Here is a 22,348-nt window from a genome sequence, read left to right as displayed (position 1 = left end):
GCTGTTTTGTTTAAAATATGACATACCAACAAGAGATAAAAAATGTAGTGTCAAAAAAAGCAATAAAAACACATGTAAAAACACACTCAAAAACGCAATAAAAAACTCAAGCAACATAATTTACTTAATAGGTGTAGAAATGGTGCAGAAAATCTGCAACATTAAAAAACTCGCCAAATACTCATTGTGGGAACATAGCCTAAGTGATTAGTAAACGAAGATAAGTGGAACAAGAAACATTTTTCTTTCATTTGATTTATCAAAGTTTCTTATCTGCACTTATGTTAATCTATAAATTAACAAAAAAGTTAAAAGGGCCACTAATATTTAAAGAGTAGCCATCATTGTAATTTTTATTTCTTAAATCAATAGTAAACATGAAAATAAATCCAAGTGCACACGCTGAGTATTTGGTCAGTATTTCACATTAGTATTTAAAAGCCAAAATCAGGAGTGGAACAATCAGAGGAAAAGTAGAATAGAAACACATCACCACTTCTGCAGTTCTCACTCAATCTTGGTGTTGGCTTACAGATACTGATGTAAACTTCTGAACGTGTGAACGTGGACTTAGAAACGTAATATATCTTATCCGAGAAATCTGCTTCTTTCTCCTCCTGGTCTGACCATTAATTTTCAACATTCTCAATTAATGACTAAAATCTGTCTTCAGTAAATACAGATTATCCCATTACTGAAATATGAAGACAGTTGCTACTGATAAGAGGAGACAAGGGAGGAGCTACTGGCAAAGCTCCTCCCTTATACATAGAATCTCGTAAAAACCAACTGTCATCTCCTCTCTCAATAATGGGATTATCTGTCTTCACTGAATACAGATTATACCTGTGAATTGAGAATAAATGCTCAGTCCTGGAGGAGACGGAAGCAGATTTCTCTGATAAAATAAAATTTCAAAAGTTCTTATTTTTCACGTGTACTATTAATTTATGAAATAAAAATTAAAATGGCGCTTACCCTTTAAGTGTGTAATAGTAATGTAAGAGGATTAGTTAAGCAGGAAATTATTCTGCTTAAAATAAATAGTATTAGATGTAATTGACCTTCACTATGTTTGTTTTTGCCAACTGGCATTTCACAGGCATTACGGTAACTATACAAATAAGATATAAGCCGGACTCAAACATGGGTGTATTGCGAGTATGGACTATGATGTACAGACCGGCTGAGGGTCCCATGATCCAAACTCAACAGCCTCATGTGCATGAGGCCCATACTCTGACCGTGAAACCAGGGCTGTGGAGTCGGTATAAAATGGACTGACTCCTAAAATATATTATAAATTGGGAACAGTAGCTCAGTGCAGGATGTGCTGTAAATGTTTTCATAAGAATTTGGGAAAGTTATAAAATGTCATATAAATGTCTGTTCTGCTCCTGATCTAAGGATCTCGGCTTTTAGTTGAGATGAATCTGTTTGGATCCAGCCCAAGGGCATGATCACATGTTGTGTTTTTTTTATGCACCAAAAAAGAAGGTGGCAGGAAAAAATCTACATACAATGCGCACATTTTTGTTGCGTTTTTTGTGTTTGTTTTTTTGCAGTAAGTTTTTCATTCAGTCGGGGAATGGGTGAAAAGAGCTGCAAAACCACAGAAAGAATGGACAAGCTGCACCTTGGCAAAACATAGCAGGGCTCATAATAGGAGCAAAAAAAAAAAAAAGTGTGTGTGAATGAGATTTCATAAATATTAGCGCTTTATAGCACCTGCAAAATCATTTTATATTTTATGCACCAAATATGCTGCGTAAATATGCAGGAAAAACGCCTCATGTGAATATACCCTTAAGGTAGTCACCAGGGGCGTACATAGAAAGTTCCAATTGGGCACCGCCCCCCCCCCCTCCAAAAAAAAAAAGCAAAAAAGCAAAAATTAAATAATGGTCGGGGTCACAGAATAGCAGATCTCACAACTTTAACTTTCCAGCCTTTAGTAATTTTCCTACTGCTGAAGTCCAAGATTCCTCTTTCATTGCCCCCTCCAAACAGTAAGATGACCCCCACACAAACCTTCACATTGTATAATTGCATGCACACAGTATAATGGTCCCACAAAACCCTCCAAATATTATAATGGCTGCACATAGCCTTCCATATAGTATAATGCGCCCCCCATATTCCTCCATATCGTATAATGCACTCCCCATGGTCCTCCATGCAATAAAATACACTCCCCATGGTCCTCCATGCAATAAAATACACTCCCCATGGTCCTCCATGCAATGAAATGCACCCCATGGTCCTCCATATAGTATACTGCACTCCTCATAGTCCTACACACAATATATTGCAGCCCCCATGGTCCTCCATAAAGTATAGTGCGGCCCCCATAGGGCATAGTGCGGCCCCAATAGGGCATAGTGCGGCCCCAATAGGGCATAGTGCAACCACAGTCCTCTAGTAATATGAGCACCACATTTAAATAAATACACACTCACCGCTCCTCATTCCCCCTCTGCTTCAGTCTCTGCAGCGCGTCTCCTTAGCTCTACTGCCAGACCCAGTGGCGCAGTCAAGTGACGTCATCGTGCCGCTGCGTCAGACACAGAGAGGGAATGATGGGAGAGGCAGGGCCGGTTTTAGACAAAGTGGGGCCCTAGGCAAAAGTTTAAAGTGGGGCCACAAATGCTCACATATTGCACCATCACACTCAAAGATTTTGGTTGTATATACATGCTCTGAGCACAGGCCATTACACGGGCGAGATTGACAATACTGAAGTCGTTCTACACTTTTTCCTCGGCCTCTTTACAGCGGCTGAGGAAGAATGATGGGGACAGAACAATCACTAATAAATCAATCTGTCCCCATACAGATCACATTATCGGCAGCACATCTGCAGCTTACACCGGCGATGTGCTGCTGAGAACAATGATGTTTGTTCTGCCATAAACAATCCAATCACCAGATGAATGAGCAGCTTTTTTCCCATTCGTTGGATGATTGCGGATATGTTTACACCTATGAACTCTCGTCTGTGCAACCAGGATTTATAAATGTGGAAGACACACACACACACACACACACACACACACACACACACACACACACACACACACTCTGTGTCTATACCTGGCCATCTACATATACTATTAACATACATACAAGTTAGAATAATGCAATAAAATATATAAACATAGATATACACGGCACACACATACAAGGCGCACACGTACACACACATACACATGCAGCACACACGTACAAGGCGCATACACACACACACACACACACGCACATGCTGCACAACAAATGCTCATTAGATACATTACATGTATGCAGGACGACATGTTCACAAACACATACAGATATCTCACAGACCGCACACACCTCACATACATACATCGCTTTATATTGCAGGAGCAGCACAGAACACAGGTGGAGACAGGAGCACTAATCTCGCAGCTCAGATTGGTAGATGCCAGTCTCTGGCTCCCCCTCCCCCTCAGAGGTCCGTGCAGGAGGACAAGAGCATGCTCCTCTTTCAATGCCAAGCCCTCAACAAAGGTCCTGAAGCTCCCCAGACTGCAAGACCTGAGGTGACATCACAGTGACATGATCGTGATGTCACTACAGGTTCTCAACCAGTTTCTACATCAGAAGCTTCATTGACAATGCTATTATCAGTGAAGCTCCTGCTGTAGACCGTGGGGGACCGATGCGGGGGAGGGCACGATGCAGGGGGTGGAGCTCCGATACAGATGCTGACATTGGGCCCTCCCGGCTCACTGACCCCATAGCAGTTGCGTGGCCTGCTGTCATTGGCGGTGCGCCACTGGTTGTCACTAGAGATGAGTGAACCGATTAGCAGAACCCTGGTCCAGCGGCCATGTCTGTAGTATGTGGACACAAGCATGGAACCCTGCAAATTGCATCCAACCTCCTTGGTTGACAGCGCTTTGTCTGATTGAGCCTAGCGTGACGTCATGTCCATACGTTCTATTATTCCCCACTGAGGACCCACTTCTATGAGCTACAATGCAGAGTTGCCCTATGATAGCAGCTCCCAATCTTGAAGATTCAGCCATCCTTGTGTCACAGACAACAATTTACCTAAATGGCAGCCATGTAATACATTTTAGAGTGGAGCACTTCCCTTGCCTGGCTTCCGGTCCTTCATGTCTTCACTTATGCGGCAGCCTGAGCTCCTCTACTGATTACTAGGCACCACAACGTCTCTGCACTGATACGCTGCTGCCGAGCCGGCTGTCAGTCAGTGCCGGGCATACTTACTGCCGCTCTCACTATGCACTGAGCGGTGGCAGGAGCTGCACCTCTATAACTGGAAGCTGGAGACTGCTGGGAGACAAAGTTGATTGCCTCCTGGTAGCCAAGCTTTAAGTGTGGTGGTCAGGCAGCTTCAGAAGGCTGTTAACCCCTTTACCACCTTGGGTTTTTCAATTTTCTTTTTGTGTTCCCCTTCTTCCCAGAGCCGTAACTTTTTAATTTTCCCATCGATATGGCCATGTGAGGGCTTGTATTTTGTGGGACGAGTTGTACTTTTGAAAGACACCATTGATTTTACCATATAGTGTCCTGGAAAACGGGAAAAAAAATCCAAGTGTGGTGAAATTGCAAAAAAAGTGAAATTCTACAATTGTTTTTTGTTTTTTACCATGGTTCACTAAATGCCAAAACTGACCTGACATTATGATTCTCCAGGTCATTACAAATTTGTAAATACCAAACATGTATAGGTTCTTTTTTATTTAGGTGGTGAAAAAAAAATCCCAAGTTTGTCTGGAAAAAAAAAAATGGCGCCATTTTACGAGACCCGTAGTGTCTCCATTTTTAGAGATCTGGGGCTGCGTGAGAGCTTATTTTTTGTGCTCCGAGCGGACGTTTTTATTTATACCATTTGGGAGAGATATAATGTTTTGATCGCCCCTTATTGCATTTTATTGCAATGTTGTGGCGACCAAAAAATGTAATTCTGGCATTTTGATTCTTTTTCTCGTTACGCCATTTACCAATCAGATTAATTCTTTTTATATTTTATAGATTGTGTAATTATGAACGTGGCAATACCAAACTTGTGTATTTTTTATTTTGAATGAGGCGAAAGGGGGCGATTTGAATTTTTTTTTACTTTCTTTATATTTTAAAAAATATATATATTTTTTTAACTTTTGACATGCCTCAGTAATCTCCTTAGAAGACTTGAAGCTGCAATCTTCTGATCGCTTATATTGCACATGTAACAAAAATGCTCATCTGTTATCAACGCCGACAATGGGGTGGTGCTCACAGCAGTTTAGCAATGACAACCACAGGGGTCTCCTGCAGACTCCGAGTTGTCATGCCAACCCATCGGCGGCCCGCGATGTGATGGGTGGAGCCAATGGTTTACACGAGTTAAATGCCACTGTCAAAGATTGACTTCGGCATTTACCATGGTAACAGCTGTGGGTGGATTGCGATTTCACCCGCGGCTGTTAGGGGCACATGACAACTGATCAGATCAGCTGTCACGTGCCGGAAAAGGTGTGGGCTCAGCGCCGGAGGCCGCACAAAAGAGTGGGAGGCGATCTATGACATACCTATAAGTCATAGGTCATAACCTGCAGATTAATCCTATTATCTGCAGGTTAATAGCATTTGGAGACATGACAGATTCCCTTTAAATGGTGTGAAAATTAAACTGTAGATTGATGTTTTTTTCCAAGGAATCACAGCTTAGAGAATAAATAGATAACTCTCATTGCTGCCACATTCTGCATTCAGTGTAAAAGAGAAAAAAAAAACATTATATAAAGTGTACCCCTGATATCACCCAAAACCAGAGTGACATCATGGTCATGCTGCCCTGAACAGCCATAGCAAGTTATAACATACCAGTCTACAATGGCGAGGATGCTCTATAATGTACCATCCACTCTTAAAAGAAACCTTACCATGAAGGTTTTTTTTTTTTTTACTAAATCTGTGTATGTAGTGTGTGTTAGTATTACTCGCCTTCCGCCACCTTCTATGGGATCCAGCAGCGTCCCGCTCCTCTTCTCAGTGATGTCACTGCTCCGCAGACTCTCTGGAGTGTCAGAACGAGGCTAGAGAGACTTACATTGTTAGTCCTCGCTCACATTAACATATAAATCGGATGAGTGCAATCCGTTCAAAGATCGAATTGCACTCGGACCGATGTTAGACAATGAAGCAGTGCAGATCTGCGTATTTTTTCTCAGCTGTATTCGGTATGAGAAAAAAATTGCAGCATGCCGTGATTTCACTCCGTAATCGGACAGTGTGAGGTAAAAATAAAAAAATATATATCGGATGCCATACAGACCATCAGAGTGGCATCCGATTTTTACGGATACATTACAATTCTGTAAGATGGGAAACTGAAATTGGTCCTGGAAAAGATTACTAGCTGTTGAGTAAAAAAACGACAGCACATGGACAGCAGGTGAGAAAGATCATCTCACTTTTCTTGATGAGAATGGGACCGATGTTTTATACACTAGTGTGAACGTACCCAAAAAGAGACTTCTGGCTCAAGAAAAGAGCGAGTAAGATAGTCTGAAGTGTGGTGACAGCAGTGAGAAAAGGACCAGAGCTGCGCTGGATCCCGAAGAAGGTGGTGGTAGGCGAGTATATTATCATACACATTAGAGTACATACACATATATTTAGTAAAAAAAAAAAAAAAGTCCATGAGAGGGCTTATTTAAGTTGCTGGTTTCGCTTTATCAGCATTTTGCCTATCTGCAACTGTCCTATGGCTTACCTGCCATTATCTGAAGCCCACCTCTCTCACTGTCCTATGGCTTGCCTGCCGTTATCTGAAGCCCACCTCTCCAACTGTCCTATCACTTATCTGAAGCCCACCTCTCCAACTGTCCTATGGCTTTCCTGCAGTTATCTGAAGCCCACCTCTCCAATGGTCCTATGGTTTGCCTGCAGTTATCTGAATCCCACCTCTCCAACTGTCCTATGGCTTATCTGAATCCCACCTCTCCAACTGTCCTATGGCTTGCCTGCAGTTATCTGAAGCCCGCCTCTTCAACTGTCCTATTACTTTCCTGCAGCTATCTGACGGCTTGCCTGCCGTTATCTGAAGCCCACCTCACCAACTGTCCTATGGCTTGCCTGCTGTTATCTGAAGCCCACCTCTCTCACTGTCCTATGGCTTGCCTGCCGTTATCTGAAGCCCACCTCTCCAACTGTCCTATCGCTTATCTGAAGCCCACCTCTCCAACTGTCCTATGGCTTTCCTGCAGTTATCTGAAGCCCACCTCTCCAACGGTCCTATGGTTTGCCTGCAGTTATCTGAAGCCCACCTCTCCAACGGTCCTATGGTTTGCCTGCAGTTATCTGAAGCCCACCTCTCCAACGGTCCTATGGTTTGCCTGCAGTTATCTGAAGCCCACCTCTCCAACTGTCCTATGGCTTATCTGAATCCCACCTCTCCAACTGTCCTATGGCTTGCCTGCAGTTATCTGAAGCCCGCCTCTCCAACTGTCGTATTACTTTCCTGCAGTTATCTGACGGCTTGCCTGCCGTTATCTGAAGCCCACCTCACCAACTGTCCTATGGCTTTCCTGCAGTTATCTGAAGCTCACCTCTCCAACTGTCCTATGGCTTGCCTGCCGTTATCTGAAGCCCATCTCACCAACTGTCCTATGGCTTGCCTGCCGTTTCTGAAGACCAACTCTGCATTATGCCTATCTCAGTTTGACAGATAGGGTAGGAGCATAAAGAAACAATGTCACCCATTTTATGTGATCCATCTCAACATCTGTGCTGCAAGAGACAGATAACGATTGACAACAAGCAATGATCAGCCAATTCCACAGAAAGGTGGATGGCACTAGGTGGCAGGCACACTGAGTAATTTTTTCGGCTGACATCATAATTTAGGATAAAGTAATTTGCAAGTTTTTTAGGTATTGGTAACAAAGTTGCTAAAACAACAGTGCCCATTTAAAAAAAAATGCTTCATTCACATTTGGGTTGAAGAATAAGGGACAACTGCAGGATTACTGGGGTCTGGCCATGGGGACTAAAAACAATCATGGGATTGGGGTGATAAGTCACTAATGTGAGTAGAGCAGCAGTGCCCATTGCTATATTGCCTTCTATGTGACACGCATCCCTCAGACAGTCAATGGAGAGCAGTCAGGCATGCACACTATTGCCCCATGCACATATTTTCATGTGGATTGGTGTTGCTTGTGGGATAAACCCCGAAGGATCAATATATGCTGCAACATTTACTGTGATACAGTTAATGAAGGAATAATAGATAATAATAGGCCTTAAACTTCACAGAAATACATCAAAGCCAAAAGATAATAAACCAATGACCAAAGCACAAATAAAATCATTACAAAGTGAAAAAACAAGAGTCTTTATTCTCCAAGATCAATCTAATCTGCCAAGATTGAGATGAGAATCAGTCCACAAAAGAAGGCAGGGCATTACAGTTTTTTTTCAATAGGAGTGAATGGACGACATATTCCACTGTATACCTATAGAGGTGTCCATCGAAAGTATACTGTGCTTTGTTTGAACAGTCATTTTGTGCGGACAGGTTACAATTCAAACAGGAAAAAAAACAAAGTGTGCAAGAGATTTTGGAAATCTCATAGATTTGCTGGTACAGTAAAGAGCAAATTAACCTCTTTACGACCTATGACGTACCTATACGTCATAGGTCGCTTCCCTACGTTTGATACGGGCTCCGGCGCAAAGTCTGCATCTTTTCAGGCACATAACAACTGATTTGATCAGCAGTCATGTGCCCCTAACAGTCGCGGGTGGAATCGCGATCCATCAGTAGCTGTTAATATGTTAAATGCCACTGTCTATCTCTGACAGCGGTATTTAACATGAGGGCACCACAATCCCCGCCCATCGATGTCCCTGTCACATGATCACAATGTGCCGATGGGTTGGCATGACAACGGGGGGTCAAGCAGGAGATCCCCGTGCTTGTCACTGCAGTTCTGCTATGAGCGTCGCCTGCAGAGCAGAGGTACAGAGATTTTCTGCAGCATTTCTGCACCAGTTACGTAAATTATGATACTTCTGGGAGTTTTAAATTGCATTTTTTAACTCTCAGAAAGGAGCCTGTGTGAGCCAGCCTATGAACTGCGGTAACCTTACTAACGTCACCGCTCGCAACGTGAGAAATTTACAAGAGGTGACGTCACTAAGGTTACCGCAGTTCATAGGCCGGCTCACAGAGGTTACTGTAAGAACCACTGCCTGTGACCTGCGGTAGCCTTACTGAAGTCACCGCTGGTCACTGCAGCCGGGTTCTCACGCTACTTATTCTGTTCTGACTGCAGTGTGAGCGGTCATGTTACTGATGTCACCACTCACTACATATGAATGCAGCAGAGTCGGGGGATCATCGTGGGACCTCCTTATTATGGATTTATGGTGGACCCATGTGAATTACTTTTATTTTTATGGCAATAAATGGGTAAATCAGGGTAATTGTCAGGGAGTGATTTTTATAATTAAAGGACTTTTCTCTTTGTGTGTGTGTTTATTACTTTTGACTACGGGATAAGTAATGGAGGTGTCTGACAGACGCCTCTCCATTGCTAACTCCTGGGCTTGATGTCAGCGGACATCACAGCTGCCATGAACCCCAAAGCCATTACCCACATCATTTTTTGGGGGGTTTCCCACTTTTTAATAACAAGTAGAAGCTATGCAGACAGCTGTAAGCTGTTATTATATAATAGACTGGGAAGATCCATGGATATTGGCCCCTTCCCAGACTATGACGACCGGCTCACAACTGTCTGCTTTCCCTCAGGTGGGTATTAAAAATAAGGGCCTTTTTATTTATTAGATAAATAAAAAGTACAGAAAAGTACACACGCACTGCACTAATTATATACAGTATATCTCACGGACATAGATAGATGACAGATTGAACTATCTTTCTCTATCTTTGCACATCTAACACCTAAACCTCTGTCATTTGTATTCTTCATTCTATTTCCAGTACTTGTCACACGGATGGTGCACACGGACACATTTCCGGTGACTACATTGTACATTCACACTGAAGCTCATCAAGAGAATGCCAAGAGTATGCAAAGCAGTCATCAAAGCAAAAGGTGGCTACTTTGAAGAACCTAGAACATAAGACATATTTTCAGTTGTTTCGCACTTTTTTGTTAAGTATATAATTCCACATGTGTTTTGATGCTTTCAGTGTGAATGTACAATTTTCAGTGTCATGAAAATACAGAAAAATCTTTAAATGAGAAACTTTTGGTCTGTACTGTACATACATATCCAGCACGGATGGTGCACACGGACACACGGTCCTCACTGATACTGTTTTTTCCAGTACCGGAAATATCAGGACGTGTGAAGAGGCCTTAGTGCGTTTTTGTGCTTGTACTTTTGACGCTGCAGTTTCTTCTCTTGCTGGCATGTCTACTTTTAAATAAAGCAGATTTGTTTTTTAGGCTATGTGCCCACGATGCAGAAATGAAGCAGAAAATGTCTGCAGCATTTCTGCATCTCCCTGGCAGAAAAAACACATGCAGATTGTGCATGCGTTTTTCCTGCAGAATACATGCAGATTCACGAGTTAAAGCATGTGTTTCCGCATGCAGACTGACAAGCACTTTCCAGGCGATAGCATCACTTGGAAAGTGCTTGACAATTAGGTCACACTGTATAAATCCATGCAAACGGCATGGATTTATACAGTGTGACCGTAAAAATAAAAAAAATAAAGCTATACTTACCTCCGATGCCGCCGCGTGTGCTGTCGCGCTCATCCTGGCTTCTTCCTGGTTGCCGGGCTCTCGCGAGACAGCCTGCGGTCACATGACCGCGACGTCATCTCAGGTCCTGGAAGGAGAAGCGCTGCCGGCAAGCAGAGAGAAGCCGCCGGACAGGTGAATATAAACTTTATTTTTTATTTTATTCTTTTTTTTACAGGTACAATGGTACCCAGGTCTGGATGAGAGTCTCCTGTCCTCCAGAACTGGGTACCATACGCACATAGAGACGCATGATATCAGCGTGTACAAATGTACAGACACGGATTCTATGCGTCTCAATGCAAGCCAATGGCGGCGCTTCCGCAAAATTAATGAACATGCTGCGGATTTATGAGTGCTGCAGAAAAATCCGCAGCATGTGCATTGACATTGCGGAATGCCATTGGGGACCATGTGGTGCGGATATACATGCGTTTTTGATGCGTTTCCGCTGTGGAAATTCCGCAGCGGAAACGCATGAAAAACGCATCGTGTGCACGCAGCCTTATTCTTCCTGGTATTTTGCTTTTACAAAACTTTAAGCTGTGTGCCTCATTTCATTAACTAAGCTGATGCAGAGACAGAGGCTGATTGTCAGCAGCCAACACGAGCGCGGGGCCGCTCTATGCCAACATGCAGGGGGCTCTGAGAATACTAAGTGTAAACATACTGTACCTGGCAGAGGGGTCATAGGGAGCTGCTGTCTGACCTGTCAGCCTGGTTACTAGGGATACGCAGTGTTAGCAGTGGGGTTGTCAGGCTCAGTCTCACCATGATGAGAGTGCAGGTACCTGGGGCACACACTGCCCTGTATCTGAGGGTTCTGTGCCCGGAGCTGCCATCACACCCCTGCACCAGCACTAGGTGTACACTCCTGGAGCCCGCTGTGTACGGCTGCACATGCCCGGCATTCGTCCCTCCCACCATACAGACGTGTATACCGGCACAGCATGGCTGCACGGTCTCCGGTGTCAGGCCCAGCTTACCATCCTTCCTCCTGGCACAGGGACAGACTCGTCGCTTCTGCCATGTTCCGTGCGGAGCACAGCAGCCGGGCACGTCTCAGCGGACACACAGCGACCCTCAGCAATAATGCCGATTACTCCTTTCATTAATTAACCCAAGTCCGGGGACGATAGCTGCCGAGTTCCAGTGTGCTGAAGGACCTCCGGTGACGTCATGCCCACGTGACCAGACGAGCTGCTAAAGTGTAGTGTGCTGGAGGACCTCTGATGACGTCATGCCCACGTGACCACAGTGTAGACGCTACCGTGTAGTAGCTTGAAGGCCCTCCGGTGTCGTCATGCCCACGTGACCAGGTGGCAGCTGCTAAAACTTAGTGGGCGAAAGGACCTTTGATGACATCCTGCTGCCGCGACAGACGGTGGGAGGAGCAGTCACTGTGTAGCGGCAGTGAGGTGGCAGTTGGAGGTGCTACATATGGGGTGGCAGGCTGTTATTGAGGTGCTCCTAGAGGGCCCAGGGTGACTGATAAAGGGGCCCCTGGGGGCATAGTGTGAGTGAGGCGGGACGACTTAGAGGGGCTGGGACATCTGTGTCTGTGTGAAGAAAAACCTCTATAGTGTGGCCCATTGAGAGGGCGCTGACAGTACATGATGGAGGTGCCAGCGGCTGCACCTGGCTGTATGGGGAAGGACCCCCTGTATACACAGCACTGAGCAAGCGTCATCCGTACAGAATAGGAGGTGGTGACGATCGCTGAGTGTAGGGGGGCCCAGGCAGCTCTGCTGTACAGGAAGGTGCGGTTATCCCGCTACTGGTGATACTCTACCAGCCTGTTACAGGGGAAATCAAATACGTTGTTAACCCTCAACTGGTGACATGGGGTTTGCCACACCCCAGGGAATTTTTGTTCGGCTGCCATTCATTGAAAAATGCTGGTATGAGTTTACGTGTCTCACTGGCTTTCATCCATTTCCTTGTCAAAAGGATGTCGTCAAGGCCTCTCTCTTCTGGCCACGCATAACAGAGCTAGCTGTTGCTAAGTGCTGTCTTGGCGTTGCTGAACCCCACAACACCACTCATGTAATTCTTTTTTACACATTTTCAAATTTTGAAAACTTCTTTATTTTTGTGAATTCCAGGAAGTCTATGAGGTCAGAAGATCCCCGTTTTGCGGATTGGGCAGCTTCAATCCTTGACAATGAAGAGAGTGATTTTAGTGGCTCTGAAGGAGATGTTGTACCAACGGATTTCCAGAGCGAACACAATAGCGAGTCTGAGGAAGATGCGCCCGAGGACAAAAGTGAAGACACTACATCAGCCTCAGATGTCGATGACTCCCCACAATCACGTCCAGGTACAACAAATTCTTCTCAAACTTTCTATGGAAAGAACAAATTCAAGTGGTCAGGAGAACAGCCAAAGCCAAACATCCGTACGAGAAGGCACAACATCGTATCGCATTTGCCTGGTGTGATTGGGCCTGCCAGGCAGCTTGGTCGTTATTGCACACATCAGTCATCGTGGGAGTTACTGTTTACTGAAGACATCATTGATGAAGTAATACTTTATACAAATGAAAAGCTGTCCGAATTGCGACTCAAACTGACTGATACTGATCGAAGTGACTACAAAGATTTAGACGTGATCGAGTTCAAAGCATTCCTGGCCATCTCGATGTATTCCTCATTTTTCAAATCTAATCATGAAGATCTTGCAGCTCTTTTTGTCACGAGGCGAGATATTTTTCATTGCATTATGTCTTGGAAGTGAGTTTATGTCATACTTCTGGCCCTTCGCTTCGATAATCGCACTGACCGAAAAGAAAGGCAGCAGACTGACCGTGCGGCAGCTATATCGTGTGTGATTGACAAGTTCATTAGGAACTGCCAGGCGTGTTACTCAATTGGGAAATATGCGTACATAGACGAAATGCTGGTTGGTTTCAGAGGAAGGTGTTCATTCAAAATGTATTCCAAGTAAGCCTCGTAAGTATGGAATAAAAATCATGGCAATCACTGACGCGAAAACTCATTACTTACTAAATGCGTATATTTACACTGGTAAATACGGCGATGGAACCTCTCTCTCCAATGAGGAAAAAAAATTTTATAAACCTACTCATTCTGTCTTGCGTCTATCAACCCCAATGCTTAGAACGAACAGAAATATTACTGCTGATAACTGGTTCTCTTCCATTGAACTTGTGGCAGAGTTGAAGAAAAGAGGACTTACATACGTGGGAACAGTTAGAAAGAACAAGAAAGAAATTCCACCAAAATTCTGCCCATCGAAAACCAAAGAAGAACGTTCCGCAATCTTTGGATTTGCAAATGACATGACCTTAGTTTCCTACGTCCCAAAGAAAAACAAAGCGGTAATTTTTATTTCATCGTGCGAAAAGCATCAAATCAGAATCTGGCAAGCCAGAAATCATTGAATTTTACAACACAACAAAAGGAGGTGTTGATGCTCTGGATGAAAAGTGCACGCTTTACTCAACTAGTCGATGTAGTAGACGATGGCCGCTTGCAATCTTCTACTCCATCTTGAACATCAGCCTTGTGAATGCATACGTACTCTTTTCATCTTATCCAGAGAATCCAAAGAACAGTCGCCTTGACTTTGTAAAGTCTCTTGCCAGAGCTCTGTCAGAACCCTACCTCAATGTTAGGATGCTGAACAATCGACTTCCACTCGAGTTGCGGCAGAACATTGCCCAAATTCTTCAGAAAACAGTTGCATACACCAAGAAAACGACAACTAGATAGACAAGTGAGGTGTGACAAGTGTCCTAGGAAGAAGGACATGAAGACAAAATTTATGTGCGAAGAGTGCGAGACCCCAATTTGTGATAATGGTACCTTAAGGTATTGCGCTGACTAAAAAAATGACTAATTTCATGCAAACCAAAAAAGACCATATTTTATTTTTGTCTTGAACGGCTTGTGGTGTTTTCAATTTTCGTGTTAATACTTATGTTCCCTTGTTTTTGAAAAAATTTTGTGATTTTTATTTACAATATCCTAAAAGTCATTTTTCATAATGCCCTCGGATTGAATCATCAAAGTATTACATTTTCCGATACTTGTGGGTGTCAAAAATTTGTTATGTGTAATCAATCGCCAATAAGAAAACTATTAAAACAAACGTGAGCTTTGCATTTTTTGTAAAAATAAGAGATTTCTAAACACTGGGGTACAGGAAACCCCACATCACCAGTTGCGTGACAAAAACCCCACCTCACCAGTTGAGGGTAAAGGCTGTGTGCACTGTGCGTTTTCCCACCCGGAAATGATCTGAAAATGCTAGGGAATCCTTGTGGCAGCTAATGCAATGACAATCCTGAAGTGCTGTGCACATGATCAGGAATCTTCCTCTCAGGAATTGCATTGCATTTAAATCTGCAACATGTCGGTTTTTCTGCAGTTTCCTCCCATTGACTTCAATTGAGCAAGCAAAAACACAGGTATAAAAATGATTGCGGATTTGCTGCGTTTTTGTTTCCAAAAACGCAGTAAATGGTCTGAGGAAGTAATGTCAGCAGGAGGAAAAAGGAAACTCCACCATTTTGTGTTGAGTGGATGGAGGATAGTACACACCGTGGCAGCATGGCATCCTCCATGGACTGATATCGTAGCATTATACTCACCTACTCCGAGTCCCCGATGCCCTCGTCCCCTGTAAAAAAAATAAAAAAAACACCATATACTCACCTTAACGCCTAATCCCCGATGCCCATGTCACCTTTAATAAAAAATAATAAACCACCATAATCCAGGTAAACACGAGTGTCCCATGCAGATCTCGCTTTTTAGAACAGCCACATCATTAGATGTGCCTGCTCTAAACGGCCGCTGGCGATACCCTGACGGGCGTAGATCGCTCCTCGCAGTGTGTAGTGCTCAGCTGCCCGGGAGTGAGGTCACCAGAGTTCAACAACTGATGAGCTTCGGTGATCTCATTTACGGCACTGTCATTGCGTGAGAGAAAATTCTCACATAGTGGTGGTGTCTCTGGAGCTCATCAGTTGATTGTACTCCGGTGACCTCACTCCCGGGCAGCTCAGCACTATACACTGCCAGCAGCGATCACGCTCCTGGCAGTGTGTAACCTGCTGTCATGTAGAGCAGTCACATCTCCCAATGTGACTATTCTACATGTGATATCTGCGTGGGACACTCGGAATTATTTCTTCACGTTGGACAGGTGAGTGATATGGTTGGATTTATTTTTTTTTTTAAAGATGATGATGGCATCGGGGATTAGGTAAGTATAATTTTTAGGATTAAAATAAGAATCATAAAGGAGTCTGGGTCATTATTTCAAATAAAGTACTTTATTCTGGATGTTCGTCTTTTTCTTACAATTTTACTATGGGTTGGTAATGGGGGCGTCTTATAGATGCCTCTCCATTACTAACCTGGGCTTTATATCAGCTGCCAATACGAAGTTGACATCAACCCCAATCCTATTAACCCACTTGCCACCACCACAGGGCAAGTGGGAAGAGCGGAGGCTAAGCTCTAGAATTAGCGCATCTTGATGCGCCATTTCTGGGGTGGCTGGGAGCTGATGTTTGTAGTCTGGGAGGGGGCCAATACCAATGGCCCCTTCCTAGGCTATTAATATCAGCCCACAGCTGTCTGCCTAGCCTTTGCTGGTTAGAATTTATAGGAGAACCCCATGTCAAATTTTTTCTGCCCCCCCCCCCCCCCCCCCCTGTAAACTAGCCAGTAAAGGCTAAGGCTAAGTAAAGGCTAAGCAAACAGCTGTGAGCTGATATAAATAGCCTGGCTATTGACTCCTTCCCACAATATCAAGATCAGCTGTCAGCTTTCCCTCTGCTGGTTATGAAAATTTTCCGGTAGCCCAAGCAATTTTTTTTTCATTTGTTAAAATTAACAGGTATCGCGGTGCACGCTGATTCATGGTAGTTGCTGTTTGGTTCATTCTGTGAACGCTCCTACATAGGCTGGTGACTGTGTGTGTGTTTATTTAACTCTTTACTTACCAGTTTATTAATGTGGGTGTCTGGCTGACACCTCTTCATTACCAAACCTAGGGCTTGGTGTCAGCAACACCAATGTAGCGACCACCTGCTGGTAGTCAAGGACAAGAGGGATGTCCTTCTCTTGACCACCATACATGGTGATGGCAGCGCCCTCAGCACTGTACGAGGTTCCTCTACACAGATCGTCAAACCAGACTGTAGTGGGGTACAACAAGTACATGGGGAAGAGTTGATCTCTCTGATCAAGTCCTCCAGCCGTACAGTGCTTTGAGAAAGGGCAAGATATGGTGCAAAAAGCTGGCCGTGCACATCGTACAGATGGCAATGCACAATGCTTTCCTTCTATCACGATGTGCAGGCCAGACTTCTACGTCGTACCTTCAGTTCTAGTAGGTAGTGATCAAGGCCCTGATATTTGGCAGTGGTGACGGAGCGGGCCCCAGTACTTCCTGAACTGAAGGACCTTGAATTGTACCAGGCCAGCATTTCCCGGGGAAGGTCCTTCAAGCAGGAAAAAAAGGTAAGTCACAAAAGAGGTGCCGAGTGTGTTACAAAAGGGGAATACGCAAGGACACCACTTATCAATGCGACACCTGGCCTGTGCATGAAAGAATGCTTAAGAAGATACCAAACTTCCTTGCACTACTAAATTAATTTCTGACGTATGACAACCTGACGAACACTACACAACTAGGGAAAGATGATATACGGCACTCTTGCAGTTAATAAGTCCGGTTAACAAGGAGGGTATCCAACCCATACATCATATAGAACAGAAAAACTTGGCACGCTGTTTGAAAACAAGTTCCTTTTTATTTTCATTCACTTTGGGTTAAACGTTTTCAGTCCCGATACTGACCTTCATCAGAACTAGAAAAGAAGGGGACGGGGAAGTGGGTATACAAAATAAGAGAGCAATCAAAATACTGCATAGATCAAAAGATTACATCCATTTAGATAAATCAATATATAAATGCATACTGATGCAGAGGTATAATTATTAACTTCATAATATAGTCCTCCAGTAATTTAACTAGGCTATACAGTAATGAATATGTAACACAGTACATAAAAGTTAAAAAAAAGGAAAAGGCATATACAAGCTGGTGTGATCAGAGTAGGAGAAAGGATGCAGGAACTTCCATATGACAAAAGGAGAGGGATCCAGGCATATGTCTTCAAATTATGGCTAGATTAGATGTGACATCTCGGAATCCAATGATGGGGATCTCCAGGAAGGTTCCAGAGCGGGAGGGGGGGGGGGTTGGTTGGGAGGATAAAAAGGGTACCTGGGAAAGAGGATTAAAGTAACATCAGTAAGATGGTGGCACAACAAAGAGATTAGTAGTATAGGCAGGAGGAAAGGACATAATCTTCCAGTTATATCTGTACACTATGAGACATGTCACTGCTATCGATCGGCAGAGAGTGCAAAGACACAGGTTTTCAATTCATATATAGAAGCTGGCCTTACCTGAATGCTTAGGGTAGGGAACTCCTGGAAAAAAGCCTGCGTGTGTGCGACCTGCGTCACTGAGGGAAGTGCTATATGCAGAGTGCGCCAGCAGCGTTTAAGTTCCTTCCGTTACCAAAAGTGGCTGTCACATGATCGGGCCGCATCACCGCAGCGCGTCATAGTCCCGTGATCCCTGGGTGTAAGTGATCACCCGGGAGTGTCATAGAGGGGCATGTCTTATCGCTTAGAGAGGCGCTGAGGAGCGCAATTGGCCATAGGGAAGTACAAAAGGGGCGAGCCACATTTCAGAGCGAAAATTATCGTTAACAAAATGAGAATGCTTGTGTAGCTCAAAGTATATAAAGCATAGAGAGGCATAGTGTTGGTGGATGTGCTCCATAAGAACTTCATATGTTTCATTTATAGGGGCCTGGAGCCCTAAGGCAGAATGGGGATGATATATCATTCAAAGTACATGAGGGGCGGAGACAGCAATGGCAAGTCACTGTGGGTTATGCTAGTGGGAGCCTCCAATCCTGAAATTGGGGTCAATGAGTAAGTTATCACAAGATACAGATGATGATGGTTTGTAAATGAAAGGGGAGGTGGGCCCCCCAAGAAGGAAAAAACCTGAGTATGGAATGTAGGTAGACACTAGGATTGTCGTGCTCATGCTATGCCATTAGGTGATGGGGAAAGAAGTGGAAGAGGAGGAGGATGGCTGTTTTAATGATTCTGAAAGAAAGGGAAAGTCAATTAGTAATGTAAGACATACTTAATCGTAGTACAAAGTCCATCCAGAGTATATAAACTACATGGTCATCAGGTCAAGGTCTTACCACAATATAGTGAATAGCCAAAAAACATATTTTCAATGCCAACCTAAAGGAAGCTAGCTATATCATAGTCTCTGTTGAGGCCTTCGGTTCCAATGTCTGTAACGTGAAAATCCAATATGCCTCACATTTTTTCAGCATTTTAATCCTGCTTTGTCCTCTTCTTGAAGGCCCAACCTGTTCCAACACTTGGAACCTTAGATGTGCAAGGTTGTGTCACATCTTGTGGAAGTGGAACAGAAGGGATAGTTGCACCTTATTGCATCTGATGTTGGACTTGTGCTGGGAAATTCTATCCCTAACTGGCTGGGAAGTTTCGCCAACGTAGACCAGACCATGGGCATCTGATTGCATAGACCACAAAGGCAGACTTGCAGGTGAAGAAACCTTTTATAGAGATCCCTTGTCCGGTTTGGGGGTGAAAAATAAGCTGACCTTTCTGTATATTGCTACATTGCAAACAGTAGTTGTGGATGAGGTTCTTTATTTTCTCAGAAGGTAAAGCTGCCCAATTTTCTTGGCTATTAGCCTCCAGTTCCTGTAAATTCCTGGGCTGTCTAGCATGAACTGCACGCTTGAGATATCTCCAGAGTGGCTCAATGATATTGAGATCAGGAGACTGAGATGGCCACTCCAGAACCTTCACTTTGTTCTGCTGTAGCCAATGACAGGTTGACTTGGCCTTGTGTTTTTTATCGTCATGTTGGAACATCTAAGTACGTCCCATGCGCAGCTTCTGGGCTGATGAGTGCAAATTTGCCTCCAGTATTTGCTGATAACGTGCTGCATTCATCTTTCCGTCAACTTTTACCAAGTTTCCTGTGCCTTTTGTAGCACACACATCTTCAAAACATCAGCAATCCACCTCCATGCTTTACTGTAGGAATGGTGTTCTTTTCATCATAGGTCTTGTTGACCTCTCTCCAAATGTAACGTTTATGGTTGTGGCCAAAAAGTTAAATTTTGGTCTCATCACTCTAAATTGCCTTGTTCCAGAAGTTTTAAGGCTTGTCTCTGTGCTGTTTGGCGTATTGTAGGCAAGATACTTTGTGGCATTTGTGCAGTAATGGCTTTCTTTTGGCAACTCGACCATGCAGCCCATTTTTCTACAAGGGCCTCCTTATTGTGCATCTTGAAACAGCCACACCGCTAGTTTTCTGAGAGTTCTGAATTTCAGCTGATGTTATTTGTGGGGTTTTCTTTGCATCCCGAACAATTTTCGTGGCAGTTGTGGCCCAAATTTTTGTTGGCCTACCTGCCCGTGGTTTGGTTTTTACAGAGCCCCTAAATTTTCATTTGTTAATCACAGTTTGAACGCTGCTGATTGGCATTATCAATTTCTTGGGGGTTTTTTTGTATCCCTTTCCTGTGTTATACAGTTCAACTACCTTTTTCCAGTAGATCCATTGACAATTCTTTTGCTTTCCCCATGACTCACAATCCAGAAACGTAAGTGGCTGTATGAAGGATGCAAGAGTCTGTCTGGATCCCAGAAACTCATTCAGCCTTTATGCACACACACTGATTACTAGCAAACAGGTCACAGGTGAGGATGTTACCTTTAGTGGCCATTCAAACCCATTGGTGTCAAATTCTGTGCATGTTATCAGGCCAAAATCACCAGGGTTTGTGAACTTTTGATCAGAGTCATTTGGATGTTTTTGGCTGTCCTTAAGATTTAAAAAGAGAAAACACAGTAGTTTGACAATAAATGGCTTCACACAACCAATAACCATGAGTGTAGAAAAAGCATTTTTGCTATCATTCATATTCTCTGAAACAAGAAAGGAAAAAATTCTGCCGGGGTATGTTATCTTTTGAGCACAACTGTATATAGCACCATTGATTACATGGTGCTGTACATGAGAAGGGTTTACATACAAAATACAGATATCACTTACAGTAACAAATAAACAATGATAGACTGGTACAGAAGGAAGAGGACCCTGCCCTTGCGGGCTTACATTCTACAGGTGCCTCAGTACTTTAACTGACAGCTGGTTCAGCCATGTAGAGTCGGATGTCAGTCAGAGAACTGGGACATGCTGATGTCTGCCTACTGTAGCCGCATTGGCACACCTTTATGGCTAACAGCTGGCAGTTCCCAGGAGGAATAAAGTTCATCAACCTGCAGATTAACCTCATATCTGCAGGTTAATGGCGCTATTCTATGTGACTGTTTCACCTCAATGTCTCCCAAAAGTCTCTGATGGCTGTATGGAGGCACAGTGTATGAAATAAAGGAAAAATAAAACCGCTGAGGACAATTCAAATCACTGTTATTAGCCCTGCCCTCGTAAAAAAACGTGTCCAATATATAAAAATTGATTGTGAAAGGGGAATAATTTATAACATGTAGTTTAGTGATCCTTTGTGGTCATAAAAAATGAGAAAAAGACGTATTTTTGTTTTTCCCAAATGATATTGGCCAAAAAATGAGTATGAAAATAACATTAAAAATTAGGCCCCACGTAAAGCGAAAAAAATGCAAAAATTGTTTTAAATCTGAACAAGAAAAAAACATTTCAGCTCTTTTAACGTCCACCGATATACATTAAAACCGCCATCATTAAGGGGCCTTATTTCTCCATCTCTGTTTTAGAACTGCGTCGAGAAATGAGGTAAAAGCGCCCCCCAAAGTTGGAAAATCTCTGGGGTTTCTGCTAACAGGTATAGCTGAGACCCTGGAGAACACGATCAGGGTCGGTTTTTATAGTCACTGATAACACTATTATTTAATGAATAACGGCAATCACGTAAAAAAAGTGAATTCCACTGTAAAAAAAATTTTTCTCCCTTCTGTTGTACAGGTAACGACATCCCCTGGCCCCCTCCTTGTCTTCCCGAAGCAAAATGGCAGGCACATGCGCTGTGCACCTGCCGGCTGGCTCCCGGCAACATCAGGAACCGCTGATGAGATCCAGCGTAATACCGAAGTGAAACACCCACTCCTTCACCAGTACCATCACTTATACACTTCCTTGGGACTGTCTTCCTTCACCTCTACTTTTATTACGCATTTTAAAGAGCGTTTTTATCAATTATTTTTAATCAATAATAAAAAAATAATTTTTCTTTTTACCATTAGTATCCTCTTTTACTTTTTCGCCTGTGTCAGGGAGATATTGATGTCAGGAAAATGTTCTTCCATATTTCCCTGACATGTATATTGACCATTTCTCCCTTTTGTCAGTACCAAGCTGTCTCTTACACAAACAAATGGCAGCCAAGAGGTGCCACCAAGTTACTTAGAATGCGAGCATCTTGTCCCTGAAAGACGCAGGGGTAATTAGTGGCAGGATTCCAATAATTCGCGTTT

The 22,348-nt window shown here is 43.6% G+C and overlaps 2 protein-coding genes across 4 annotated transcripts in view; one reads left to right on the top strand and one right to left on the bottom strand.

The window, feature by feature from the left end:
* Window positions 1–11,994, bottom strand: part of TDRD3 (tudor domain containing 3) — a 407,068-nt gene extending 395,074 nt beyond the window's left edge. Inside the window, exon 1 of the mRNA XM_073663947.1 lies at window positions 11,747–11,994. Coding sequence (XP_073520048.1) covers window positions 11,747–11,790 — 44 coding nt within the window. The 5' untranslated portion in view covers window positions 11,791–11,994. The remainder of the gene's footprint in view (window positions 1–11,746) is intronic.
* LOC141204583 (uncharacterized) lies at window positions 11,987–22,053 on the top strand. 3 transcript variants are annotated; one of them, XR_012275464.1, is made up of 3 exons: window positions 11,987–12,191; window positions 19,200–19,406; window positions 21,840–22,053. XR_012275464.1 is itself a non-coding variant. In XM_073663948.1 (2 exons), exons 1-2 carry the CDS (start codon window positions 12,119–12,121, stop codon window positions 13,494–13,496), a joined length of 657 nt encoding a protein of 218 aa, XP_073520049.1. In that variant the 5' UTR covers window positions 11,987–12,118; the 3' UTR covers window positions 13,497–14,834. The 3 variants fall into 3 exon arrangements, 1 of the variants encoding a protein (XP_073520049.1); XR_012275458.1 differs by lacking the exons at window positions 19,200–19,406; window positions 21,840–22,053 and adding an exon at window positions 12,866–14,834; XM_073663948.1 differs by lacking the exons at window positions 19,200–19,406; window positions 21,840–22,053 and adding an exon at window positions 12,866–14,834 and having other exon boundaries at window positions 11,987–12,144.
* Window positions 22,054–22,348: the final 295 nt, after the last annotated feature.

Source organism: Phyllobates terribilis, unplaced genomic scaffold (genome assembly GCF_046119375.1).
Source record: "Phyllobates terribilis strain yellow unplaced genomic scaffold, ASM4611937v1 Scaffold_2__4_contigs__length_985480577, whole genome shotgun sequence".
Classification (NCBI taxonomy): Eukaryota; Metazoa; Chordata; class Amphibia; order Anura; family Dendrobatidae; genus Phyllobates; species Phyllobates terribilis.
The sequence above is the reverse complement of the archived record's forward strand: the minus strand, read 5'-3'. Positions and strand labels throughout refer to the sequence as shown.